Consider the following 26,968-nt stretch of genomic DNA (forward strand, 5'->3'; position numbering starts at 1 on the left):
ATGCGTTCTTGAAGAGTTTGACGAGTGCTCGACGCGCGTCCATCAGCCCTGGCTTCTCTATCTTTGTGGAACGAGTCAGACATGCAAAGGTATCTAGAGATTGATCTATAACTTGCCATTCCAGCGCATTTGCCAAGCATTTCTTCTCTTCAGATCTGAAGTCCAAGGATAAGAAGCGGAGGAAAAAAGCCATCGAGTTTACAAAAACGAATATTGCTCAGAACTTCTACTTGATCGGACTGATGGAGGATTTCGACCTGTCTCTAAAAATGTTCGAACATGCTCTGCCGCGTTACTTCAATGGCGCCACAAAACTGATGAGCTCACACAAGGTTCAAGCCGCGATGAAAGCCTCTCAATCAGGAACGGATTTGTACTTTGCGTCAGTGGTCCTAGCGTAACACTCAAGTGCAATCCTACTGCAGCAAACATATCGTCGCTCAATCCTCTTGCTAGAAAGAGGCTAGCCACTGTTCTTGCGGATGAAATCGACGTTTTCGAATACACGAAGTCATTATTCTACCAAAAAGTAAAAGACGCGAATATTAATTTATGAAAATGCAAAAAAGTATACTTCTTCAATGTACATCAGATATAGATATGCAAACATAGCATATTCCTCCGAAAACTTATTTAGCCCATTTATGATATTAAAACGTGCAATACATATTATCAACAATTCAAAACTTGAGCGTTTATTCAAGAAAATTTGACAGCTTCGATCACATGCATGCGTTGAGTTTTCAATCTTGGAGTAGATTGTGAGCGATAAATGACAGCCCAGATTGAAATATTTACAGTGCTGATTATTTCACGTCAAAAGCAGATTTGGATATAAGCAGAAAGTCAATCAAAGAAATGTGTAGTTACTGTTTCATTCTCGTGTCTAAAGCACTTTGTTTTTGAAATAAACGCAGGAGGTTCTTGTTTAATCTGTCATCTGGTAAGATTTTTTCCGGCAGAGGCTGTATCCGACACTTGAGAACTAATGATTGCTTTATTGCTTCCAAAGCTGGTTATCGACAAACTCGAGAGCTGCTGGAAAAGCCATTGAAATTCAGGTTGCTTGATTGAAATTTCCATCAGACTCACTTCATTCCTGATCAGTGACTAACTCATTCTGTTTTTCTGTGTTCATTTATAGAATTTTCTCGTGTTTTTTATTTAAAATCAAATAAAAAAGTACGATGCAAATAACTAACGCCTGAACGTACGAACTTTTTTTCCTGCTGATTCAGCAGTGCTGAACGCATATTGCGCAGATTTCTGCGCAGCACCTTTAGAGCGCTCTAGCGACGATTGTGGTCGAGATTTGAAAAATCAAAAGCTACCAAAATATAGCTCAGACGCGAACGAACAAGCCAATAATAGTTTGAAATCCTAACCCTAACCAGAACCTCGCTAAAAATAGTGATTTCTAAAGTAACCCGAAAATGAACCAGTTTTTTCCATTTTTATTCTATTTCATTAATCTCAAATACAAATGAACAAAATAGATATTTATGATTAAATTTATATTTGATCTGATGTAGAAATCCGATAAAACGCCGAAAAAAATATTTTTATCGAAAGAAAAATTAATGCAAAACTGTTAAAATGCTAACAAAACATTATTCGAAAAAATCGGAAATTTTCGTTCTGAAGCCAATTTTTTATCCTGATGTCAAATTTTTTTTTTCGATGCCAGATTCGGATTCCTCATCGAAAAAGAGCTCCTAAAGTGGGGGTCCATTTGAAATTTTGGTCAAGCAAAGAATGAGATATCGAGCTTTAAAGGGGCTCTGCGCAGAAATCTGCGCAATATGCGTTCAAGCGTTAACATCGGACGGGCATAAATTTTATCATTTTTTTCGCAAGAAAGATTGTTTAAATTAACGTGTTTACAGATTTATTGGCAGCTTGTTATATGTACAGATAATTTTAGTGGTTTTTGAAGGGGTAGATGAGAGTTGCTGTGGATGTTCAGATGAGAAGATTTCCCTCTGAGTATTTCTTGCGCTCTTTAGAACGGCGGCTGTAGACGTAGGAGTAAAGCATCACTGCGGCAGCAACGGAGACGACAAAGAGTCCAATAGGAACGATCTTTTGCCAGTCTAGAGCGGTTTCACAAATGAAAGTTTTAGAATAGCACGAAGACTTGTGCCAGTCTCTCACCATCTTGCGCGTTAATTTCCCTTTCAAACGTGTTATTTTATGGGGCTAGATCCTAAAATAGATGCTTGCTGAAGAGAGCGGAATGCGGCATTCCGAATGCCCCAAATGCAAAGGGGAATTTTAGTCGGGCAGCCACAAGCGGACGTGTCACGGGGAACTGATAACTGCACGCGCGAGTTAAGAAAATAGGTCGCTTGAGCTTCCACTTTGGCATTCTGTGGCTCAAGAAACTCCACATCGGCAGGTGTTAGGGACAGAAGGCCACTTATTAAAAACTTATATTTTAGAGTCAACTTTCAATTTCACCCGGGAAGCAACGAGAGACACCTCTAATCTATAATCAAGCCGACATGTCATAAAGTTTTTAATAAAAATTGAATTAACAACCCACGAGAACGGTGAGATCAGCAGGCAGACAAGACTCACCTCACCCTACCCGCGTGTGAGCGCAAAAATGTTGTAATTGTCATTTGCGGCCAATTCCACTGACCAAAACCGAAAATCGCCGTTTATCTCTTCTGACGAAAACGTTCGAGGACGAAAAGTCAGTGGCGAACTTCCACAAAGTTTGTCCGCCCCATTAAAAATATATTTATTGCTGTCACAGGAACTATCAAGAATATAAAGTGTCGATCCTCAAAAAGTGCCTTTTGAACTTTTCCAGGTCAGAGTTTGTTCTTTCTGATTGAGATTTATTGCTGCTAAGAACGAACGCTTATTCACAATCTATCGTCATTCATACGCAATTCTGCATCATCCTAGCTTACATCGTAAAGTCATTTCTACCGAAAAAACTTAACGAAAAATCTTTCAAAAGAGCCGAGAAATGTTAAGGAGAAAAAAGCCAAAGTACGCGAAGAGTGGTTATTGTGACGTTTAACTTTCCAAATATAGATGCCCTTTGATGTTGTCACTTGAGTTGAACTCTCTAATTACGTTGATTGAAAAAGGGACTCGTAACCGCTGCCGTGTCTAAGTGAGCATCGAGTGAGTGAGCTCTGAAGTGACACCTACCCTCGGCATGACCTTTCTCGCTTCTCAGCGATTCATGGTTCTGGAGAAGGAACATAAGTTCTGATAAATCAGAAATCTATTTTTGAGAAATTACGCTTCGTTTGACGTAGCATCCTCATAAACCCGTCAGCGTGATTGATTCCGCTCGGCTGTTCTTTGCCATTGAGCACCAGAACATCAAGAACAAACTAGCGGCAAAAGTTCAACTCATAAAGAACCAAAAGGTTCTCGAAAATGTAGCTAGATCTGTTTGAGTTTCATAGACGTGAAAGTGGCTGATCTGTAGATTTACCGTAAAACGGCGGGGAAAGTTAAGTTGTGGGCGGAAGTGGCTAGAGGAAGTTTTAGATTCCGAAGCTGTCAAGACCTGCCGAAAGTCTTCGATAGACTGGCAAATCAACATTGAATAAGAAGTCATAAATTTGTGGATTTCCGCTTCTATTAAATAATAATATTAAATAATACGTCTTTCTATTAAATGAGTCAAAACTACTCGCAATTACGGAGCTCAGTTCGACAAAATCGGAAAGGGAAACCAAGGGGCAAGCGCAAGGGTTTCTATTTCGCGCGAGTAAGCGTAAAATAACACTCCCAGACTCGGCAAAAGTCAAAACTCTTTATTTTCGCGTGACGTGCCCGCCTTGCGAAAGGTTAGATAAGCGAGTGAAACCGTCTCCTGGAAATGTTGTTGACTGGTTGACCTCTGCCGGCAGTTCCGCCACTTCGAGCCCATCTGACCTTGAGCCGAACTCGATGACAATTTCAGCCGGCGTGTATCCAGGCAAATTTCGATCTTGGCCGCTTCAAGACTCAGCCATTTCACTTCTCAAATCGGAAATCGTCTTGAAGCATTCCTGAATTCTTCATTTCCGCCTCCAGTTCGGGAAAGTATTCAAACTCGTTCCTCACGTTCTCGTAAAGGAAATATGAATCGTCACTAGACGAAGAACTTGAGTAGTCACTCAAATGGGTTTATCACGTTTTCGCCACGCGGGAATGGTCATGAGCGAGTACATTCTGGAGTTGGCCAGAGTTTAGTCGCAGTATCTTTATTTCTACTTGCTTTATTTTAATATGTTCAGAATGTTTTTAGATAAAGAAATCTGTCTTATCGTTAACTTTCAACTAAAGTGATAATTTCGAACGAAAAAAAAGACTTCTAAATTTAAAGTTTAAACCCTTTCCCCAGAATAATCATCAAGCTGGTAATCTTCGTCGTCAAAATTATCCATTTCGTTTAACGAGTTGATTTGATATTCTTCTTATCGACAGATGTTTATTCTCTGGTTTTTTTCTATCAATGGGGCCAATTGAAAGCCGAAATTATTTTATTCACTGAAGACTAAAATTTATTTTGCTTTTTTCAAGTTTATAGTTGCTGCGGGGAAAATTCGGAATCATCTTTTGAACGGGAAGCTAATACAGTGCGACACCTGAGGAGCGCGGGCGCCCTCGCCAAAAAAATTCAAGCAATCTAGGCTAAAAATGATAAAATAAAAACGAAATTGGATAGACGGATGAGCTTACAAGTAACGTGTTCGCGTAAGTCGTTGTTGATAGCGTCGGATCGTTCTAGCAACACGTTTATTCAGTAGTTTTACGGTCACAAATCAGCGTTCAACCTGTTGGAAGCGGTTAAATCTAAACATGCAAATCCACAAATCCGCAGTTATTTGTTTATTAAAATAAAATATAGAGAATTTTTAAAATTATATTTTTAATAAAAAGGTTGAGTCAGCAAATAGCAAATAATTGTGCAGTTTCATGACCATTTTTCAGACCCTAGTTTTAGGAGATATGGAATCGTTCCTTATTTAGATAAATAAGCATAGAGTGTAACTGACAAAAACGCGAAGAGAGACAATTTCGAACGTGTCATTTGATTAATTTGATAGACAACGAATAAGCAGAATAATTTTGGCTAGCTGGCGACAGCTACCAGCCGTCTTTTCAATTCTTCAAAAAATAAGAAAGAACGAGGAAAATCAAAAATCGCCTTCAGACGCCGGGTAAACAAAGCTTTCGAAAATATTTTGCTCCGTTTCAAAGCTGAGCACATGGAAAGCGACGCTCTATTAGAATGGCACTTTCAGCCGAGTCTGCACATTCTGAGTAAACTTCTTCAAGTCTTCACCTGACGACACATACGACTTCATTCGCATACGCTTTGTCATTTATTTCGCAAGGCGAAAAATACCTTCACGAGTTCTTGATTTGTTGCACGCTGATTTGGGTTCGTCTGGGTACCTTTTACTTTCATTCTATCTTTATTTGCATGCACGCCTTAACAATTATTGATCCCTCAACAGTCGTAAATAGTTCTTACTAAAAATATAACGAATAGGTTAAATAACAAGAAGTAGAAATGACGATGAATGATCTTCCGATGAAGTCGTTGTTGATCTCATTTACTTGGACGACAACAAGCGACATTGACGCTAATAGCGATGACCAGGGAGTTGAGAAGAATGGATGGCTTCCCTGAAGTACTGGATTTGCGCTGCTTTATCGCACGTTTATCGGCAAAGCAGTACTAACTACAGTAGCGCAGGGAGACCTGGAACTGACAAGCAGCTTTCAGCAATATTCGACATTCAATTTTGATAATCACCTGTCATACAGTGCGTTACTGATTGATAGTACAGATTGATGATGATACTTTTCAGAATGAAAAATGCGACAAGCGATGGTTCTGTTTATTTCTGTTGGCGAAGTGATTCAAGACAGGAGTTCATCAATTGACTAGAAATTGAAAGCTTCTGTCGCTTTGTCTCTATAACATAACAAGTTGAAGGGCGATTCGTCAAGCTCAAGGAACATCGATTTATCTCCTCGTTACGAACAGAATTTATCGAGTAGACGTGATGATGCTTCTTTTTCGTCGTTTTTCTTTGACTCAATTCAAATTTTCGACTGTACCATCCAACCATTCGCAATTTTGCCAAAGGGCGTCTGATGGCCAAACCTTCGAGTTCGAATTTCCAACTTCGAAGTTAACTAAGGGGTGGCCTTGAAAACTCCAACCTTTTAGGATTCATAAGCGATAATCCTTTCGATAGCTTTTTGATGGTGTTGTTATCGGCGCGCTAAAATGAATCTAGAAATGGTGCGCTCGCTGAAAATCTACGGGGGTGTCTTTCAACAACGACCGGGCTGATTTGCATGATTGACCAATCACAGCACAGAATAATGCTTCATGATGGGAATCGCCCCGGTCGTTATTGAAAGATCCCCCCGTAGAAATCGGCCTGCCCTGGATCAAACCATTTGCACGCTGCTCCCTGGTTGGCGCGCTAAGAGAAAAATTCTCTAGATTTGGGAGGTAACGTACCCCCTAGCTCGCTCACATTTTGTGAACATTTTTCCCTTTTTCGCTTAGTTAAACTCCAACAAGACCCCCCTTGGTCGCTCGCTTTTTGTTACCAAGATCCGTTGGTCGCTTTCCTTCTTTTGCATTCTACGACCCCTTGTTCGCCCTCCTTGGTTTCGACGGCGCACCTTTGCTCGCCCGCCTTTCTCCGTCATTTATCCCTTGTTCGCTCCTGAAGCCCCGCGAGAACGCTTTATAACGCGTAGCTCATTTTCTTTTTCACTTTTAAAAGGCTTTTTAACTCGTAGAATGGTCTCAAAATTCGATTTTCATGATTTTTTCCAAGCAAACTTATTTTTTTATGCTCTTTCACGTCCATTTTGTCAAATTTTCATATCTTATTAATAAGAAGAAATTTGGACACTCCATTTTAAGTAAACATAAGTACTCGAAATACATGGATTGAAACTTTTCGAGAGTTGCAAATTTTGATTAATTTTTCCGAGCTGAGCTGAGCTGAGCTGACCTGCGAAAAAATTTCTCTGAGCTGAGCTGAGCTGAGCTGGCCTACTTCGGAGGTTTCTGAGCTGAGCTGAGCTGAGCTGGCCTTTTTCAGAGGTCATTAAGCTGAGCTGAGCTGATCAGACCTTTTGTTTAAGAGAGTGGAGCTGAGCTGAGCTGAGCGGACCCTAATTAGAGCTGAGCTGAGCTGAGCTGTTTTTTACTGTTTTTTGGTAGTAAAATTGTATTCAAATCATTGAGCTGAGCTGAGCTTAGCTAAGTGATAATCGTCTGAGCTGAGCTGAGCTGAGCAGAACAGATCATGTTCGAAAATAATGGAGCTGAGCTGAGCTGAGCTGAGTGAAAATTGTCTGAGCTGAGCTGAGCAGATCAGATCATTTTCCAAAATCACTGAGCTGAGCGACTGCTCAGCTCACTCAGCTCAGCAAATTTGCAACTCTGGAACCAGTGTCAACATGAAGATTCGACTATTTTGAGTATAAATGTACATATAAAGTCAAACTATCAAGTTTACGGCATAATACAGCGTTGCTACAAGATATAAAAATTGGACGCTTTAAAAAGAGGAAATGAAGTCTAGTTACTGTCAAAATATTCATGAAAATGAAAAATATAGTTCCCTATGAAAAGCTTGAGTCGAAAGTACAGTAAGAGCTGTAAGAGCGACCCAAGCCGAGCTAGGCTTTGGCGGTCTCCCGGCGAACAAGGGATAAATGGGTGAGGAGGAGCGAACAAGGGCGCGCGAGGTAAAAAGAAGGATGGCGACTAATGGAGCGCGCTGAAAGAAGAATGAGAGCGAGCAAGGGGACTTTGATAAAATTTAACTAAGCGAGCAAGGGAAAAATGCTCACAAAATGTGAGCGAGCTAGGGGGGGGGGTACGTTATACAATTCTCTAGATTTGGGAGGTATAAGAACCGGAGCGACGCAGCCAGGCCAATCAGTCGCAAACTTAACTCGCTCAGAAGAAAACTTTCAGAAATAAAAAATGGCGCGACAAAAGTCTCCACCAAAGAAGAGGCCAGGAAAGCCAGGATCCAAAGTCAACAAAGAGATTATGGAACTCCAGAAAACAACCAACCTGCTCATGAGAAAGATGCCCTTCCAACGAGTGGTCCGAGAGGTAAATCTAGAATCTAGTCGAAACAGTAATACTTTTCCTTTAGGTTGTCAACGATCTTCGGCCTGGAAACGACTATCGATGGCAGTCGCAGGCACTCCTCTGCCTCCAAGGTAATTTAGCACCGTCTTCTGTATTAAGGCTATAACCTCTCTTTTGGCCTCTCTGGAAAACGGACTTCCCTTGGTCGATTTCAAAAATTTAAAGGGCAAACATACTTGTTTTCTCCTAAAGAATTCAAAAAAGCCATCAAAAAATACTTTTCTCTGGTAATTTTTTGCTCTAGAATCATTCAAAAATCGCCGATCGGTTTTCCGAGAAAACCAGAAGCTCTGAGGTAAAATAAATCCGACAATGTTATTTAGTAAAGCATATTCTATGATCCCTCTGGAAAAAATTTCAAGAAATTGTGTAAATTATGATTCTAGTTCTCTCTTCTTTTAAATCTCTTTTGTTTATAGACTGACGCTTGAGATCCGCGCAGCCAATCAAAGCGCGATGAATCGCTTGACTCACACGCTCGCCAACAGCGCTCTCTTTTTGGCCTGGAGGATAGCACTCCGCGCAGCGCGTCCACGCGCATTTTTATCCTCAGGTGCTAGTACTAACATGGCCCTAGAATGAAAATTTGAAGAGATTTCGAAGATTTTTTCCATAGGGATTGTAGAGAAGGCTTTAATCTATTAATTGATCAAAAAAAAATCTACCTCTGTAATGGTAAAATTCTTCGGAAAACCGATCGGCGTTTTTTAAATGATTGTAAAGTCGAAATTTCAAAAGAAAAATTAATTTTTGATCGCATTTCTGAAATCTACGATAGATTTTGAGTATATGAGTCTTTTTAATTTTTGAAATCGACCAAGGGTAGTCGGTTTTCCGAAGAGGCCAAAAGAGAGGTTATAGCCTTAAGGATATACCCGATAAAATTGAACTTTTATAGCGCCGAAATGCGACGTAGGATCATTTTTATTATAAAAGCAATTCTACCGTAAAATGCACGTAGAACTCAAATCTGGTACTTTTTTTATATTTTTTCATTAGAATTTTTCTCTTTAGAGCGATTTCAAATCTTACTCTCTCGATTTCTCGAAATTTTTGGTATAAATCGGTCGAGATTTTTCGATAGAAAAGTTCTTTAGACCGTTATCTACAATCTTGATGGTTTACTTTTCCTTAATTCCGAAAAAAAACGATTCTAGAGCCATTTCACTGAGGGCTACTCAGCGCGTGAAAGCTCTACAAAGCGGCGCGCTGGGTGCTCGCTCACTCGACTCCTCTTTTCTGAGAGAAAGTGCGTGGTTGAGCGCACCGCTCTGATTGGTAGCACGCGAAAAAGCGCGCAGAGAAGAAAAACAAGTGTATAAAAGAGGAGAACACTAGAATGAAAATTCGATCGGGTTAAAGAATTTGATCCCATCAATTTTGTAGGTTAGCATTATTCCAATACAGAACACGGGTCAGTTTTAGCGATTTAGTGGAAAAATTTCGAGAAATCGAGAGAGTTCGTTTTCAAATCGCTCTAGAGAGAAAAATTATGATGAAAATTTTTAAAAAAGTACCAGAATTGAATTTTACGCAAAATTTTAGATAGGATTGCTTTTGAAATAAAAATGATCCGACTTCATATTTAGGCGCTATGAATGTTCGATTTTATCGGGTATATCCTTAATCTCTCAACTTACAATTTCAGAAGCGACAGAGGCCTTCATTATCACAACTTATGAAGTCGCCAACCTGTTCGCCCTTCACTCCAAGCGCGTCACCATCATGAAGAAAGACTTGGACCTTGTCAAAGCTGTCGCGCAAGTCAACCTCAATGGAATCAAAGAGTAAATTTCCCCACTCCCCGTTTTCGAATCCTGCCTCACCTCCCCGTGCAAATTTCTTCCCAAACCAACCAATTGCGATCATTTGTACATTAACATCGGAATAAAATTGAAAAAAACTATATCCTAATGTCTTTTCTCTTGTAATAACTTTCCCATCGGAAACCAAATAAAATATACAAAAAAAATAAATATCGTCTTCACTGGCAAGATCTTTTCGCAGGAGTTAAAATCGATCTACGATCTTGCAAAGCACCAAAATGCTCGAGTCAGAATGGCTCATGATCTCGGCGGAGAATCGATACTGGCATAATAATAATAAATATGCCGGCTATTTTTCACCCTTTTAGAAAATAAAAATTTGTTTAGGTTGTTTCCTGTTTATCAGGAAACACACTTACTAATAGTAATAATTTAGTAAGAGGGAAAGAGTTAGCTTGGAAGAGTTACGAGCGCTTTGAGTACAGATTCTACTATTTGCTAAAAGGGGAAATGAGTTTTAGCGGCTGACCAATCGTCGGGGCTCTTTTTTGAAAACGAAAATAATTGATCCGCGACGGGTTATTTCGTCGTTTTTTCAGCGAGGACTGCGAAAAGCGGGAAAGAGTCAAGTGTAAGAAGTGAAGAGTGAAATCCAGAGAGTACACAAGTGCACAAAAAGAAGAGAATAATAAAACCGGCGCCGCGGGGAGAGAGTGCGGAGAATCAGGAAACCTCCAAACATTCAGAGAACTGGAAATCAACAAGGATTCACGCAGCCCGACACATGTAATTCCTTCATAGAGCCTCTCCAGTTTCTTTTGGTAAGTAAATATCACAAAAATGACATTTTTCTCAAAAAAAAAATTGGGAATTAAACGAACTCGAACGAGTGAACTTGATTAGTAATTAGTTCCCGTACTGGGTGGCCACTATTTCTACACTAATAACTTCGAAAACGACTGATTGAACGGGCGAATTCCTTAAAACTCGCCAATGTCGATCTTGTCAATTGAGAATGTTGGCTTTCGTCAATGACTCTGCGTGAGAAAAGATCGCGCTTTATTCTGATTGAGAATAATGGGATCTTTAAATTCATGCTTTCCCAGAAAAGAAGAATTCGCTGAATTGATGGCCCTGGACGTAATCCCCGAGGGATGACTCCGTGACTTAGAGTTCGCTGTGAACTTTTTACAGCTCTGCAAACAGCGACTGACTCATCAGTCCTCTATTTTTTTAATGCGCATTGTTGTTGTTTTTTGTTATTGTCAATAACTTATTGAGAGTCATTATTTGTTAATCTGCCAGTAACACTAATAAAAGTAAATCTGAGTAAATAAGAAAGTCTGATAATTATGATGTCAGATTGTTGACGCGGACGAGGGTGTAAATGAAAGAAATTGACATTTCGAAATCGATTCTACCTATGTTCGTTCGTGATGTAAGCCACTGTAAGAATGCAGTGGCGAGATACTCAAAGCATGAATATGGCCCATAACAAACTTCGTTTTCGCCGGCATGGGAAAGTAATTTAGGTGAATTCGGGAGCCTTTAATCATCTCTTTTACGGAATTTTTAACGCTCATTTTCGGAAAATCGTAATTTGCCGTCATCGCTCGCCTCCTTTCAGTATTGATTTTGGACCGGAAAAAAAGTGAGAACACTTCAATCACCAAAAATTTAGTTAGAAAAGGGCTAGTCTTTAAATATATCTCCGCTCATCTGTGAAATGCGCCTCTCTGGCAGATTCAGAAATAGCAACATTATTTATGAATATTCACATACACCAAAAAGGCCGTCAATTTCCAATTGATTTTTATTTTTTTTTCTCATAAGGGCTAGACGTAAAGTTTCTCCAAAGTTATTTTTCGCTTGTTTTGCGTGAAGAGATCAATGCAGAAGGACACGATCGACGCTACAATTTATTGATTTATTGTTGGTAAATTTTCGTTAAACTTATTCGACTTCCGTTTTTTGTATTGACTGTTATGGGCAGAGTTGTTAACTCACGTGTCTGTCCATGTCTCAAGAAATAAATAGGGGCGCGAATTAGACGTCTAAAAATACGAGGAACTGGTCCTCGGCAGATATCAGTGCATTGAAAATCTACGAATTGCTGATTATTTCTCAAGTTTAAAGTGCGCCACCCTCAGAGTAGCTATAAGAAAATCGACAAGCTCTAGGAATAGAAATTATCAGAGAAAATAAAAGTTCTACTTTTGTCCATGGGAGGTACAACCCAACTAAACCAAAAATTTAGCTTTTATAATGCAGTCTTTATGAGCAAGTGGATCGTTGGCTTCCTTCTCCTGTCTGTAGCCCACTCACTGCGGCCCTGCTCCGAAATTGAGAACAACGAAAACTTTCGTCAAACGTAAGTCGAATTTTCACCCCTAGAAAAGGCTCTTTTGTTTGAAACAGCCTTTAATCTGAGCTAAAAGATTACATGCCAAAAAACAGCATCTATTTCAGAAGATAGAATCTTAAATAACATACACTTTTTTGACAAACAATTTAGAGCTAGTAAAAGCAATAAATAAACATTTATGAATTATAAAGGAGAGTTTACCTGATATAGTCCGAAGCGACCTAAATTATCGATTGCCGTGATGAAATGGACTTTACGCTGTCTTATTAATTCTATCTGTTTAGGACATGTCACTTGGAGACGTTTCTTTTCAAAGAAGGATCGGTTCTTGTAAATGGTACATCACTAGGTACGGGCTCGTTAACTTATCAAGCAATATTTTAATTAAAAACAATCTACGTACAATCGCGTTAATCAACGTAAATTTATCTATCACGAATATCTTCTGAGCCCCGAAAGAACCAAATACAACTTTCCAACTATCCGAATTTCCAGACCGACATGATCGATCATTTCCCGATGTGAAATGGCTCACAGTTGGGGACACACTCGCCGTCAACAATGTGGACATCTGCAAAATAGATTTTGCGGAGGGCTCGTGCGACATCCGCTCCGTTCTTATGCTATATCATGGATTTTCTCAGTAAGCGAAAGACTCTTTCAATAATTTTCTAATTGAACTTTCCATCCTAGAGTAGCATCAGTATGTCTACGTTATGTTACATAATCTATCGCGACTTTTAAAGATTTAATATAGGCAGCAAGATGACGGCTTTCTCCAGCAAACCGTCCTTAATCACCCCTTCGTCATTGGTATTGATCCTCCAGCCTACTTGTCCGACAGTTCTTTCGAGACCTCGTATTCCTTGTGCGAGCCGGACTTTCTCAATGTTTCCAGAGCACTCTACTCTGACAGCTTCAATACCATCAACCGCTCCGCCCTCCACAAAAACATTCCCTACGATTGTCTCGCTGATGACATTCCAGAAGAAAATTGCACAGCTATTTTCGACACAGTCAAAGAAAAATATTGTAAATGTGGTCCGGAACAACTTAGTGCTCCTAATACAGCATTGGTGATAACTAAGGTGAAGGGGATTTCTGCTTGATTTTTGTTAATTAACCTTGATTTTTTGATTTTGTCAAGCTTCCATCATCCCAACGAATAATGAAAATATTTTTAGAAAGGAAAACTTAACTTCCTTGCTTTATTTTCCTCACTCACGACAGCTGATGTTCGTTATGAGGAAGACGGACTGCCAATTTTCAAGACTCCCGAAAACTACTTTCTGACCGATAGCGGCACCCTTCCGAAAGTCCCCAACTATTGGGAATGTAGCGAGCCATATTCGAAGCTTCAAATCTTTCAAAAAATATCCTCCGAGGATTTTTTCAGTAGAGCATACGAAACGATAGATCTAATTGGAAGCAAATACTCTTTGGATAAGAAATACAGAACTATTACAAGACCATCGACGCTGGTTATGAAAATCGAGACAAAAATTGACGACAAAAAGTACACAGCTTCAAAATTGATCCAAATTGCTGACAGCGTTCACTTTCGTCCTAGCGATTTTTTTCCAGAAATATCGTTCCGTAAGTTTCGAGAATCTTCAGGAAATCTCTAAGCATCGGGCCTGGAATTTATAGTCCTGAACCGGACTTAGAACACCCGTCCAGCAGCCAGTGACTCTTATGACTAAACTTTTAGAATTCGTGGACGAGGATGAAAATAATTATTACTTCGACGTCGGTGTAACAATTGACATCCCGAGCAACTTTTATGACTTCCATGAGTCCCAGAATAAGATTGTTCAAATCTTCATTTATGCCTTCCAGCATTTGGAACTTCGTATTCTTGAAGTTTTTGTTCATGAAATCGGTTACTTGCCAGGGGAACCTACGAAAACAAAGAAGGTACGTTGTCAGGAACGTTTACCTGCTATTTTTTTTATTAGATACCCATACCGAAGACCATCACTTTGAGCGGGAAAAGACGAACTATTGATATGCTTGATGGTTACGTTTCGTTATCAGAAGAACCACTTCTCGATGACGATGGTATTCTTCTACAAGATGCAACCGAAGGAGTCAAATTTGCAGAAAAGTCAGAGCACTGTCATGTGAAACACGAGTTCTGCGACGCTGTTACTTACACACCATCAATGCCAAGTTTAGAGACTATATTCTCAACAGCTAGCTCTTCGAAACGCTTTGCAGATATTATAAGTATGGCATATGTGAATGATAACACTAGAATGACGGTCCAAACTGTCAAGGCTCCTTGCTGTCCAGATCACCAGTATGCCAAAGGTCACAAAACATTCGATTATCAATTTTATGGCAACAGCAAAATTTTTTATATTCGAAATCCTATAAAGATTCGATCTGAAAAGTGCTTTATGGTATATTTTGTGACCAAAGTAAAGGTTTCAACTTGACGACAACGAGGACTCTCCGAATAGAGATGCATCAATTAACGTCGATGCTCTACAATAGGGACGAAGAAGATTACAGGATCGTGTTATATTTCTCCGCTTACGGCCATCCTCTTTCTCCAGAAAAAACATCAAATATCCCCTGTTTCGAGAAAACAATGAGGTAATATTTTCTAAAAAATTTTATTTTTAAATCACTACCATAGCGCTGTTAAACATGAGTCTTATTTTCGACGCATTCGAGGAGAAAAATTTGGCCGTGAAATATATGAAGGGGAAAACGCTCCTGATAGACACCTTACGGGAATTTACTGGGAAATCACTACAAGTGAAATATTCGATGTACATACGGCGATTGATGATTCCAATGGGACTCATTTAGACATGTGGCTTTGGATGGCGGTAGAATACAACACTAGCGACTCAAAGACGAAAGAGTCCGAATGCATAATGATCGACAAGGATACGAGTTCTGCCGGTTACGACATCAGCACTTTCGTAAACGAGCAAATCGCCGTCAACCGAAATAAATTTATCGTTCGCATAATCAATGTTGGATTGATCCTTCTAGTAATTGCAGTTGCTTTCTTGGCAGCGAATCTCTTGCAGCGAAAATGGCAAAAGCTGTGGAGAGATAGTAAGCCAACGCCAGCACAACTTACGCTCTACCCTGTCCGCGAACCATCGGATGATCTTTCTGAACCTAAATGGCCAACAGGGGATAGACCAACAGCCGAAACAACCGAACTGGGCGAACCGCTGAAGTAAGCACATTTGTCAAGCATTTTTAAATAATTTTAGTTCTAGCTCGATATCTGACTCGCTCAAAGACGAGAATGACAATTTGCTGAACCGATATTTCCCAGCAGAGACGCCAGCAGAAAACACTTTCGACCAGCTACCCCTGATCGAATCCGACAACCCGGGATACAAGTTCAACCCACTACAAATGATCACCCCCAATCATCAAAAATCACAAGTACTTCAATCAGCTCCAACTCTTCAACCTCAAACTTCAATGCAACCTCCAATGCCGCTTCCATTCAACAGTGGCATGTCTGGTGGATACAAATCAATGGAAGCGATAGAGGCGATTCCATTTTCCATTGCAAACGAAGACGAATAAACAAAAAGACAAGTTTCTTTCAAATAGAATATGGTCCATATTATATGGAGAAAACCTTCAAAATTTAAAATAGCTATCTTACTGCCGTTCAGTAATTCCTGATGCTTCGATTATTATTTTAAGATCTTGAGCCCTGTACAAATAAAAATCACAGATCAATTAATATCCCCTGTTGAAATATAATAAGTTATGCAGACATGAGATTATATACCATCTAACTGTCTCCTGTCTGATGGAAAATTATGTGTTGCATGCATTGAATTGAAATAAAAATCAATGATTAGGGAAATGATTAATTTTAAAGGGCGTTTATACGGGTGAAGAGGATCTGATTTGACGAGGAAAGACGATTTGATTTGCTTTTAACTGCTAAGAAGTGGTCAAATCCAGCCGTGTTTAGGAGAGTGCGAGCTTATCTCCTTCTCAACCGGGACAAGTCGGGTCGGGCCACTCGCCTGAGGCTAAATCCGTTGCGACGGAATCGCTTTTTCGTTACTTGCGCTTCGCTCGTTATTCGACAAAGCCATATTGGTTTTTTATTCCACGGCACAATTTATCATGAGAGAAACCATTAGAATGAAACCTCCCATGAGAAGAGTCTCCAATCATCTCTCTCTTCGCTGGATCTATCAGGGACTCCGTTAAAGCAGTCGTACAGGAGGGGTTCTCCGCTTTGTGTTGGTGCTAAAAACTCGCAGTGGCAAAGTACAGGCAGGTGTCAAGCTGTGCAAATAGGATGCAACGGGCCCACCGACACGCGTAGCCTGCTGCGATGTCCTGCAGAGACTGGTCCTTGCACCGATTTCGAGCAACGCTCGGTGTGAGATGGCTTCAAAATCAGCAAGCTAAGCCGAGGATAAGCTCAAAAGTGAAGTTTTAAAAGAATAAAAAATTGGAATTTCATAAAACCTTGGAGAGTAATTTTTTGCAGATATTAATTCTGAGACCGAAAATATATTTATCTGACCATAGCCTATGGTCCATAGCTCACCTAGCCTGCCCTTGACAAGAAAGCTCGGATACCAATTCGCTCGGAAACCTAGATTCTTTATGAAGATGATTTTTGGGTTCATAATCGAAATCTCCGTAAAAAATAACCATAAAAGGCGAGATTTCATAAAATTTCAATTTTTATTCTTTTTTATCTTAACTTTTAACCGGCTGAGCTTGATCCGATTTTGCAGCTCAGTCCCTCTCAAAGTTTGTGATAACTTTGGCTCAATTCATCTCACACCGAGCCTTGCTCAGTGTTGGTGCTAGGAGCAGTCTCTGCGGGACTTCGCAGTGGGTAGCACATGTCGGTGAACCCCTTGCATCCTATTTGCACAGCTTGACACCTTGCCTGTACCGTACCATCATTTTCATTTTGATATTGAACTTATATGAATGATGAATTGATAAAACACTTTTTAAAATATTTTTGATAAATCTATTCGAATTTTTTTTCTTCGTAATAAATATTCGTGCGACAGATAAACGATTACTGCATGGATTTTTGAAGTAATCGACTTAGAAAGAAGATCACGAGTAAATCCGAAATGACTCAATCATGCTTTTAACTAGTAAAAGACATCTTCGCATCAAACCCGGGATGAATTTAGCTCCGGTGGGAGCTCAGACGTGTCCCTCAGTCGAGTTGATGAAGTTAGTTGGAGTTTATTTATTTATAAAACCCAAGGCATAATCGCGTATTTTATCTCAAACTCATGTGTTATTTTGGGTTCTCAATGTCCTCTTGCAGCAATACTGGTTTCAGAATCGATCTTGAAATTCACAAATTTTCGCTTTTGCGCTCAATCGGCGTAAATAAATTCACCAACCGAGAAAAAGCCCACAAGCTACGCCGAAGAACACACGACTTCGGCGAAAATCCTATCAGGAAAAAATTGAAAGCAAAGGAAAATGAGAATGATCAGAATTCTTTTTTGATTTCGAAAAAAAGATGAACAAGAATACATCAGAAGAATCAAACAAAAGCAAGAATTCAAATAGGTCTTCATTCCTCAGGCAAAGCTTTTCGAATTGAAATCTAGGGTTAGGATTAGGGCTAGGGTTAGCCTGGCGAGACAAGTCAATTAACAAAGTGATAGATTGTTAAATTAGTGATTGCGCGACTGTCGCTGAAAATATTGTTAGGCTGAATGAAAAGTTTCGATTCTAGCCCTTTCAGCTCTCGGTAAGTCGTCAACACTCTCGTCTGGGTTCTTTCTGGAGGTTTAGACACGCGACGCCGCGGCCCTCGAATGTCTCCAACATCTCAAGCTGCGGGCTTTCTCTGATTCAATTCAAAAGGCAAATCCCAGTCGACAAAAATATTAGAAACAGCCTTGACAGCGCATTAAGAGATAGCAATTATTTTTTTTATTTAATTATTTCTGACAATTGATCCCGATCCTACTCGTGGCAAGCACAGAGAAAGCAATATTATCAAAGCACCCATAAGGTAACTTTAACACATCTATTTTCCACAAAGTCGTGGATAATCGGGTTTCGTAAAAATGCTGTCCTTTTTCTGAAAAACCCTTCTGAATATATTTTTTAAGCCCGCAAAAGTGACTCAACGAATTTAACCTTCGTCTCGATACAGGAAAAGCTAAAAAGTACATTCGTCAACACAATAAATAATAAAATTGTTTTGAGCTTTTTGAGGCTTCACGCAGGACAACACGATGCTCACGAACTTCTTGGTTTTTTGAAGAGTTAAGAACCAGGTACAAACAGCTCCGTGAGACGGTAAACCGATTTGTAACGTTTTCGAAATCCAGACATGACGCGAACTCTATTGAGTTATTTTCTATCAGCGTCGTTTCTATTACGAAGTTGTTCGGAGACTCGATAGACGCAAATAGCATACCTTGTCTTACCGTTCTAATAATTCAATAACACTATGGGAAACATTTAAATTATATTATATGAATGATCTTCACCTTCTTTAGGTAACCTTCAGTCTTGTAATGGCAAATTAAATATTTTTGATTTTGTATTTGAAGCGCTGAGTGAATATCTAAGTGTTGTCAAATTCACTCAGATCATGGCGCCCTTTTTGTCTTTTAGTATTGGCGCAGTATATACAATTTTAACGCAAAAGTGCATTACCTCAGACCGCGCGGCTTCCCCTTATTTATTTCGACGATTATTTTATTCATCACTGAGAGAGTCACATCGAGAGAATAACGCACTCAGAAAGGATGAAAGAAATATCTTACGGAAAATGTAACTTTGTCGCCTAGTGGCCAGCGGAGAAACAACATGCTAGGATGTTCGAATGCTGTTTTGTTCGGGTAACTTTTCTGCCAAAGCTTATGATAAGCCGCTAATTTTAACATTGACAGGTGCTTGGTATTCCTCGCCGCTTTTATCGGCCTGTACTTCGTGATCGAAATTCAAGCCAAAAGTAAAATCGCTGAAGGTAGTACAGTGCATTTGTCTGATCTAATAAAATAAACCAGTTCCCGATCCGCGCCCTCAAAATCCTCAAAATGCCGAAAATTTCTCAAGAATGGTTGAACTATTGAGGAATGAATGCCATGATAACAACGTTTGGGTATGTTGATGAGAACGCGTGCTTGGAAAAAAACGAAATTTTAGGCCGAAAATTTGGACAACAAAAAATGGTGTTCAACGAGCTGGGATCTGATTTTTGCTGGCCGCCGACAGAAGTTGAAAAAACCGCCACTATCAAGTGCCCAGGTAGAACAGTAATAAAGGAAGTGTGCTCAGTATACTGCACGTATGTATATAAGCGCGATTAGCGAGATTAATTTTCAATCTGCGTTTATGGCTCTAAGTGTAATTGAAAAATAACGAGCTAATTGATGAAAGAATTCAATTAACACCATTTCTGCTGATTGATTAAACGTTGTGTATTTGTACTGGAATATTATTATTTAATATTTATGACTTGTTCGTTCGTAAACCCTTATTAGCTACCTCAACACTCCCCATTCCTGCGTATTTAGACGCATTGAAACATTTTGACACTTCAAAGAAACTCCAGCGCAAGTGCTACTACAATGCTACTACTGAAACGGCTGAATGGCAATCTTACAAGACAAAAGCAGAGCAACTTGCAGGTTTGGACTGAACTTGCTAAATCCTCAAGCGGATCGGCACTCGCGAAAAAAGCACTAGCTCCACAATCGCTTAGAACTTGACCTTTGAGTTAATAACTGATTTCAAGATGGTTTGTATGGCGCGCGGGTTCTCATACTTGGTAAATCGGGCAAAATATCTGCCAATCGTACCGACTCTTCATTTGCACAAAATGAATGGTCTTTCAGTGATTTATATCTATCTAACATTTGCCAATTATCTGGTTATTGTTAAAAGAGTAACTAAACAATTTTTCGTCATATTCGTTATAAGTTTGATGCAATCTGAGAACAGCGACATGTTTGAGGAACAATAACTTTATAGCTAAAGTTCTCATATAACACTAATAGTTACTCGGAAATTGATTAAGTTATTTGCTTAACTATTTTGGACTTTTAGAGTGTCTAACCGACGAGAAGTCACATTTATCCAAAAATATTATCAAGTAAGCGTTCCCTCTTGATGACTTCTAATTATTACACTCAGTATTGTGATAATAATGAACATCGTTGGCGCTTCAATATCATGTCTTGCCCTGGGACTATCGATAATTATTCTGTCGTCTTTGGTAAGTTTCTCGAATATATTCAACGCAGCTATATTCAGCGCAAAATTCGCTCGACGCGCAATCACATCCACTGTAATTTATTTCTGGCCTGGATCTTCAACACCATTTTTAAATGTCTATTGTTTGTCCAAGGTAATTGTTTCACGATAAAGTAGTTGCTCAATTACTGTCGCAGGTAATAACTGGGCACATTTGTTGAACGGATGCGCGATTACAATACTCGCTGTTTACGGTTCAATAATTCAGATGTCCTGGGTAAGAGATATTAGCCAAGTGATAAAAAATTAACTAAATAGACTCTGATCGAAGGAATACATCTACATCTGCTGCTCTCTATATCGCACTTTCCTAAGACGTGGTCTTTTAAATGCTTCATAACTTGCGCCATAATTTGCTATCTTTGATGTTTCGAAAAGACAATAGTTGACCCCATCCCAGCACAACTACTACCTCGCCATTCTAATGTCTCTTGGATGGGGAATCCCTATTCTTCTTGTCGTCGGCCAAATATGCCACGTGAGTGCTAATCAAGTTCTATTTCTCGACATTTTGACTAAGAATAAAATCATTGGCTTCGAAAACTGCTTTCCAGAAGGATCGTCTATCCGCTACTGGAATGAAATACCGATAATCGTGATGCTTACAATCAACTTCGAAATCTTTATTTTGATTATTTCGAAAATATCTACCAAGGAATGATTCTAGTACGCCGAATTTCAGTCTCCAAAGAAAAGTTTATTGAAATCATAAAAAGTTAATACCAAACGGGGGTCAGCGACACGGCTCGCACTCATCCCCAACTTGTCCTGGAAACGCCACCCGTGGCACTGGCCGGACTGTTCCGACTCTTCGCCTGGCAAAAGCGACGCTAACACTTATTCCCGTTATGGGCATGCAAAACCTCCTCTTCATTCTGATACCATCTCAGGGCGTAGAAGATAGAACCATAGAAATCCGAAATTTGATAGAGCAGAGTCTTGAAGCCTACTCTGGAATTTTAGGTTAGATTATTGCCATTATTAACTGCTCCCAAAATTTTAAGTGGCTATAATTTACTGTTATCTGAACCACGAAGTTCAAGGCGAGATAGGGCGATATATTATGAACACGAGACTGAGGTGGGTCCTCCTTGATATCGTGCGAACATTGAGGAGATTTCTTTTTGTCATCGAATCTATTACAGAAAATAATCCTGGTCTGGGACGGTCAAAAATACGCCTGGTTTGGGACGGTCGGGCCATTTAAAGATCAAAGGCGCACGCCTGGGGGGTGCTTTTTAATATGAAAGTGGCGGCAGAGGCGAGAGCGAAAATAATCCTGGTTTGGGACGCTTTGGCTGATTAAGACCGTCCCAGACCAGGCGTATTTTCTGTAACTCGTCAAATCATTAAAATTCAGATGGCTTATTTTCGAAGAAAGAAGAACAGGCGTCGAGCGATTTCGGCAACGTGTATCCCGCGTCTCGCAGGTTCACTGGAGAAATTTAAATCTTTGCAAATAATTCTCTTACAGGACGTTTCTGTCATACAGCCGAAGCGTAAATCGAGGAGAACGAGGTCAAAAAGATTATCAAAGAAAAACTCTAGGAAATGCTCAATTGGCGAAACCAGGAAATTAAGAGACGAGGCCTCTTCAACTCGCATTCTATCAAGCGATCGCGATGATTCTGAGGAAGTCATCAACAAAATTGACAATTATGACTTTGAAAGGATAGTGCTCTAAAAGCTAAGACAATTGCGGGGACGTTGGAGCTATGAACTCTTCTCAGGAGCACAATAAAAAGTACTGATTACAACGTCTAAGGCTAAAAACGTACGTGCCCATCAAAGCAATTTCCCGCCGGAATTCTGTACAAAAATATGATTCAACTTCTTTCAAAAAACTATCAACTGCCAATAAAGCAATACAACTATCAGTAGGATCAACTACTGCAATTAACTAGAGTTGAAACACACATTGAATAGACAGTGAAATTAGAAAGACACTTGATGGAAATGATAAAAATCGAATATTTTCTAGTATTTCAAAAATCCGCCTGTTTTCCTTTCAAAGATATTTGGGAGTCATAGCAACGAGTATTCGAGAGGACGCAAATTTCGCTTCGATTTGCGCTGAGATTAACTGAGGAAGGATGGTAGAGCTTTATACAGAAAAAAGATCAGGACTCCCACGTGATGTTTGGAAGTGGATTTTCTCTCTTGATTTACCAAGACCTGTTAAAAATGTTCGCCGCGATTTTCAGGTATAGTTTGGTTGAGTTGATTCTTTTGTGGAACTAAAATTAGAATGGCGAATTGATCGGATATATTCTTAATCATTACTATTGCCGTAATGAACCAGGTAATAAAAAGATTAGAAAAAGTGCGAATGAATGACTTCTCAGTTCTTGGCTGGATAGAAATTAGCCAAATGAATCAAGGAACATCATTTAACTCGATGAATGCAAACTGGGACCTTGTTCGGCGATTCCTCGCGCGACCAGAAGTAGGTGCTTCTTCATGAGGAAAAGTTTATTGTTTGTATACAGAACTCTGACCTCGTCATCTCTAAAGAGGAGATCGATGGCATTGTCCATGCGAAACCTGGCGCAATTGAGCTCGTTCTGATTGGAATGTTCCAATTCTTCACTGGCAAGGAGCAGAAGACCCTCGTTGGCGAGTATAACTTTGACTTCAAGTAAGACTTGTTTTCATTTTGTCCATAAGATGGAATTCTTAGCGACGGAGATTACCAGAATCGACTCCCATTCCATGCTCGGAATACAGCTACAAGCTCCGTGAAAGCGAACACTAAAATTACTGAAACACTCGCAGATGGAGACACGGCGCGAGAGCAATTAAGAAACTCGAAAGTCTTGTCCCAGTTCGAGCTTAACAAAGTCATGGCAAGGGTTTTGTGTGGATACTTCTTCAATTTCTTTTTAGATGAAAGCGGAGCATCCTCAGCGATTCAACGTGGTTCCACCACTCGATACGAGAAGCCGAAAGCACCGAGGGGAGTCTTCAAAGAAAACAACGCTTCAACCTTCTGCCAAAGCATCAGTTCGCTCGTCTAGGGTTATTTCCGCCGATAAAAAATCAAAACCTGTTCAGTACGACCAATTCGTCAATGTCAAGCAATAAAAGATAAATTTGAGAGGATGATTGTCTGTTTTCCTTGACGTTTTATGAGAAAGGTCTCAGAATGCATGTCTGCGGTATCAAAGAGAAACTGAGTAACATTTTTGGCAAAACTTCATAGTTTTTTGCTAAAAGATGTAAAATATGGGTTTTACTTTGAATAAAATTTATTGATAGTGATTTAATCGGAAAAGGATATAATAGAGAGGTACAGAGGCTTTCAGGCAGTGTAAAAATGGGTGGGCCAGTGGCAAGTTATAAAGTCTAGTAATAAAACGAGCATATCAATATTCGATTGAGTCACTCTCATTTGTGCACGGGCGGGAAAAGTTTGAATTTTCGCTATGGGTGAGAGGATATCGTTTCTCAGTGGTGTCCTCATCGACCATCTGAGGAAATGCAGCGTCGTGAGCAAGAGAATCATAACTACGAAGGGCAAGTAGCACGCGATCATTTGGAGGAGCTTTTCCAAATTTATATGTTTTGTTCGACGCAGGAGAAGGTGGCTATTAATTTGATAAAAAATATCAGTAAGGTCATTACCATAATTCGTCCAGGTGGTGAGTTTTCAAGAGAGCCTGTGCGAGAGTCGAAGTCGCTGGTTTCTTCTTCGTTGTAAAAATAAACTTCTGAATTGAGACAGTTGATCAGGTCAGATGCGTCTATTGATGGTGGTCGTGGTGGAACCCGTCCGTCTGAAACTCAATATTATCTTCAAAACAGTCTTTTCCGAGTGACCTTGTGGAGTGTACACACACGGGCGAATAGAGAGATGTTCGTTTTCTGAGTTTCCTCCTGATAGTCCTAGGAGTTCTTCGCTAAAGCTATCAAGACTACTCGATCGAGAACGACGAGAAAGCGGTCGACGGGGGCTTCCCAATTCAAGCGTTTCCCTCACTCCCATTGCTGGAGACTGAGGTCGACTATTAGGGCGGCTGTTTGGACCAACTTGATAACCACGAGCTTCGCGACTGTAAAATACGATAATATTTTGAAAGGGCTAGTTAACAATACTATGCATCGAAATCGTCAGCTCTGTCGCCGCTAATGTTAGGTAGATTCGCAAGCATGTCTCTAGTATTCCAAGGCTTTGAAGGCAAAATGTTGTTTTGGAGTCGACTCTGGGGTTTTCTCCTAGCGAGTGGACTGTTTTGACATCCTATCGCCACTCCTGGAGCATTCGTCTAAGAAGACAGACATCTTGTGACTCTAATTCTCACTTGAATTGAATACCTGATCCTCAGAAGCGACAGGGAATACCTTCAACGGAGGGAGAACTGACCTATCCTTTTTCGAGCTCTTCATTCTATAAAACAACAATGTTCACTAAGTGAACTTCACTTTACCAGGCTAATATGAAGAAAGATAGGTTAGTATTTGAAGGACGCTACAGAAATGATTAGACTTTAACGAGTTTCTCTTCTGACATCAGTCTGATGATTTGGTCTCGGAGAGGTTCAGTCGAGATTTCGGCTAAATCTTCGCGACGTAGTAAGGTACGATTTGCCAAGTTAGAGAGATTATCGTTTTGGTAGGTTTTTTTGACATAATCTGAAAAGAAAATGAAAACGACGTTGCCTCAGAATAAATGAAGACGAGAAAAAACTTACTTATAACGTCTTGTCTTGGCAGTAATTGGGACTTCGAAAGTGAGTGCTCATCGAGTACAGACTCGTAATACTTAAGATTTCGCTGGGCAGTTTGATCAGTCGGAGCTTAAAATATTTTTAAATACGCAATAGATTACTTGGCGCTCACCGATTAAAGATAGTGTCTTTGCAGCGTTGGCTCCTTTCAGGATGTGTTTTTCTTGAAAGTAGCAAAATTGAAGATAGTGCAAGATTTCCTGCGGAGTGTCTGCATTTCGTTTGCTCCAGACTTCAGCCGCCATTTTATTCCGACAAGCGATCCGGCACTCGTTCACTTCCATCTCCATATGTGCAAGATGAGTCCAGCTCTCTTGAAGTGAGTCGAAGTCCCTTGGCATTTTAAAGCAAAGACTTTCGCATTCATTTGAGTCTTCGAAAAACTCTAGTAGGGCTTTCTCCATATGCTCAATGCACGCTTTGTAATCGTTTGTTTCGTAAGACTCGACGCTGAACGGTTGTTATTTTGAAGACTTCAGTTGCTGATTACCCTTGTTTGTAGTGCTTGTTATACATCGCCGATTCATAATTGACAAGTTTTTCTTCCTTGATCGCTTGGTCCACGACCCGATAGGCACCTTTGTAAAATTCCAAGTTGTGCATCATATCATCCCATGCAGGATCGTCCTTAGATCGCAACGATAGAAACGTATACGCAGAGTTGGCCGCCTTGAGGCCGTCTTTTAGATTGTGATAGGATATTTGCAAATAGTTGTAGATTTCATACGAGTCGATCGCTTTTTGAACACTGTAATTTGGCTTCTTTTCTTTCATCAGCCGCGCGAAAGGGTGTTCCAAGAAGCAATCTTTAAGGCACGTGCTTTGTTCCAAAAGATTTTTAAAGAAGACATGTTCTCCATCATCAAGATCTTCGAAAGAAGCCAACTGCAACTTCGTGAATTCGACGTTTGGAATGTGACATTTGTGGTGACAAGAGCTCAGTAAATTGTTCTGCATTCGATAGCTGATCAGAAGTCTTTCGAAATTTCTCACAGCTTTATTCGAGGATTAAAAAATACTCAAATCAACGAAATAATCAGAGATAGACTATTAAATAGTAATTTTGAAAATCCTCGCCTTCAGCGTAATCGTTTCTCGAGTAAGCTTCATAGCCTTCCGTCCAAAGTTCGTTGATACCACGCAAGAGATGTTGCGGCACTTGAGCATAAACGTAGCCAAAAACTAGAAGGGACCATTTTGCAAAGCAACTAGCCACCATTCTTAAAATGTAAATTCGAAGGACTATTTTTACGAAAATATAAAATATTATTTTATTAAAATAACTGTAGAAAAGAGAGGTGGCTCTAACGACGGATGACAAATTCAGTAAAGTTGCAATCCCCAACGTCAAGTTTCGTTATGTCACAACGGTCGATTCGGGATTTAGGGCTACCTTTTCGCGATAAAAAATTCTCAAATTCTTTTAATTTATCTTCTGGGCCGGAAGCTTCTCCAATGACCGTGCCCTTTTTAGTGTTCTCGACCTAGAGGAAATATGAATAACTGTTCCCACAGTTTGCCGCTCACCCAACCGCAAATACCAAGCTCGTCAGCTGCTTTCTTCGTGTATTTTCGGAAAAACACTCTCTGTACTTTTCCATGAACTTCAAACGAAATTATCATTCAGAAAATCTAAAAGGAATCTAATCAGTAATGAAGATTATATCATGAATTTGAACGTGGACAA

The 26,968-nt window shown here is 39.9% G+C and overlaps 5 protein-coding genes and 1 pseudogene across 10 annotated transcripts; 4 read left to right on the forward strand and 2 right to left on the reverse strand.

The window, feature by feature from the left end:
• The first annotated feature begins 7,987 nt into the window (after window positions 1-7,987).
• Window positions 7,988-10,077, forward strand: LOC145708846 (uncharacterized; annotated as a pseudogene).
• Window positions 10,078-10,466: 389 nt separating this feature from the next.
• LOC145708555 (uncharacterized) lies at window positions 10,467-16,013 on the forward strand. 3 transcript variants are annotated; one of them, XM_081786240.1, is made up of 11 exons: window positions 10,467-10,748; window positions 12,185-12,298; window positions 12,577-12,641; window positions 12,752-12,935; window positions 13,050-13,380; window positions 13,477-13,888; window positions 14,004-14,209; window positions 14,251-14,598; window positions 14,721-14,893; window positions 14,937-15,494; window positions 15,532-16,013. In XM_081786240.1, exons 2-11 carry the CDS (start codon window positions 12,204-12,206, stop codon window positions 15,854-15,856), a joined length of 2,697 nt encoding a protein of 898 aa, XP_081642366.1. In that variant the 5' UTR covers window positions 10,467-10,748; window positions 12,185-12,203; the 3' UTR covers window positions 15,857-16,013. The 3 variants fall into 3 exon arrangements, with proteins under 3 accessions (XP_081642366.1, XP_081642368.1, XP_081642367.1); XM_081786242.1 differs by having other exon boundaries at window positions 15,538-16,013; XM_081786241.1 differs by having other exon boundaries at window positions 14,251-14,594; window positions 14,717-14,893.
• Window positions 16,014-18,500: 2,487 nt separating this feature from the next.
• LOC145707487 (glucagon receptor-like) lies at window positions 18,501-22,420 on the forward strand. 4 transcript variants are annotated; one of them, XM_081785017.1, is made up of 16 exons: window positions 18,501-18,567; window positions 19,087-19,137; window positions 19,189-19,265; window positions 19,306-19,400; window positions 19,445-19,546; window positions 19,783-19,929; window positions 20,037-20,069; window positions 20,348-20,393; window positions 20,435-20,516; window positions 20,555-20,648; window positions 20,692-20,771; window positions 20,813-21,032; window positions 21,075-21,517; window positions 21,559-21,634; window positions 21,915-21,984; window positions 22,029-22,420. In XM_081785017.1, the coding sequence occupies exons 5-12, from the start codon at window positions 19,468-19,470 to the stop codon at window positions 20,918-20,920; spliced, it is 669 nt and encodes a 222-aa protein (XP_081641143.1). In that variant the 5' UTR covers window positions 18,501-18,567; window positions 19,087-19,137; window positions 19,189-19,265; window positions 19,306-19,400; window positions 19,445-19,467; the 3' UTR covers window positions 20,921-21,032; window positions 21,075-21,517; window positions 21,559-21,634; window positions 21,915-21,984; window positions 22,029-22,420. The 4 variants fall into 4 exon arrangements, with proteins under 4 accessions (XP_081641143.1, XP_081641146.1, XP_081641144.1 ...); XM_081785020.1 differs by having other exon boundaries at window positions 19,816-19,929; XM_081785018.1 differs by lacking the exon at window positions 20,037-20,069.
• A 172-nt stretch (window positions 22,421-22,592) lies between these two features.
• On the forward strand, window positions 22,593-23,646 carry LOC145708176 (spermatogenesis-associated protein 4-like). The gene is made up of 6 exons (XM_081785825.1): window positions 22,593-22,758; window positions 22,802-22,856; window positions 22,900-23,000; window positions 23,044-23,192; window positions 23,235-23,400; window positions 23,441-23,646. Exons 1-6 carry the CDS (start codon window positions 22,648-22,650, stop codon window positions 23,636-23,638), a joined length of 780 nt encoding a protein of 259 aa, XP_081641951.1. The 5' UTR covers window positions 22,593-22,647; the 3' UTR covers window positions 23,639-23,646.
• Window positions 23,647-23,791: 145 nt separating this feature from the next.
• LOC145708200 (uncharacterized) lies at window positions 23,792-24,976 on the reverse strand. The gene is made up of 5 exons (XM_081785851.1): window positions 24,869-24,976; window positions 24,650-24,819; window positions 24,374-24,606; window positions 24,179-24,330; window positions 23,792-24,141 (listed from the first exon to the last, which is right to left on the reverse strand). Exons 1-5 carry the CDS (start codon window positions 24,938-24,940, stop codon window positions 23,920-23,922), a joined length of 849 nt encoding a protein of 282 aa, XP_081641977.1. The 5' UTR covers window positions 24,941-24,976; the 3' UTR covers window positions 23,792-23,919.
• Window positions 24,977-24,986: 10 nt separating this feature from the next.
• On the reverse strand, window positions 24,987-26,765 carry LOC145708199 (cartilage-associated protein-like). The gene is made up of 6 exons (XM_081785850.1): window positions 26,675-26,765; window positions 26,359-26,501; window positions 25,772-26,276; window positions 25,394-25,731; window positions 25,246-25,350; window positions 24,987-25,186 (listed from the first exon to the last, which is right to left on the reverse strand). Exons 2-6 carry the CDS (start codon window positions 26,498-26,500, stop codon window positions 25,035-25,037), a joined length of 1,242 nt encoding a protein of 413 aa, XP_081641976.1. The 5' UTR covers window position 26,501; window positions 26,675-26,765; the 3' UTR covers window positions 24,987-25,034.
• Window positions 26,766-26,968: the final 203 nt, after the last annotated feature.

This window comes from Oikopleura dioica, chromosome XSR, assembly GCF_907165135.1.
Source record: "Oikopleura dioica chromosome XSR, OKI2018_I68_1.0, whole genome shotgun sequence".
Taxonomy (NCBI): Eukaryota; Metazoa; Chordata; class Appendicularia; order Copelata; family Oikopleuridae; genus Oikopleura; species Oikopleura dioica.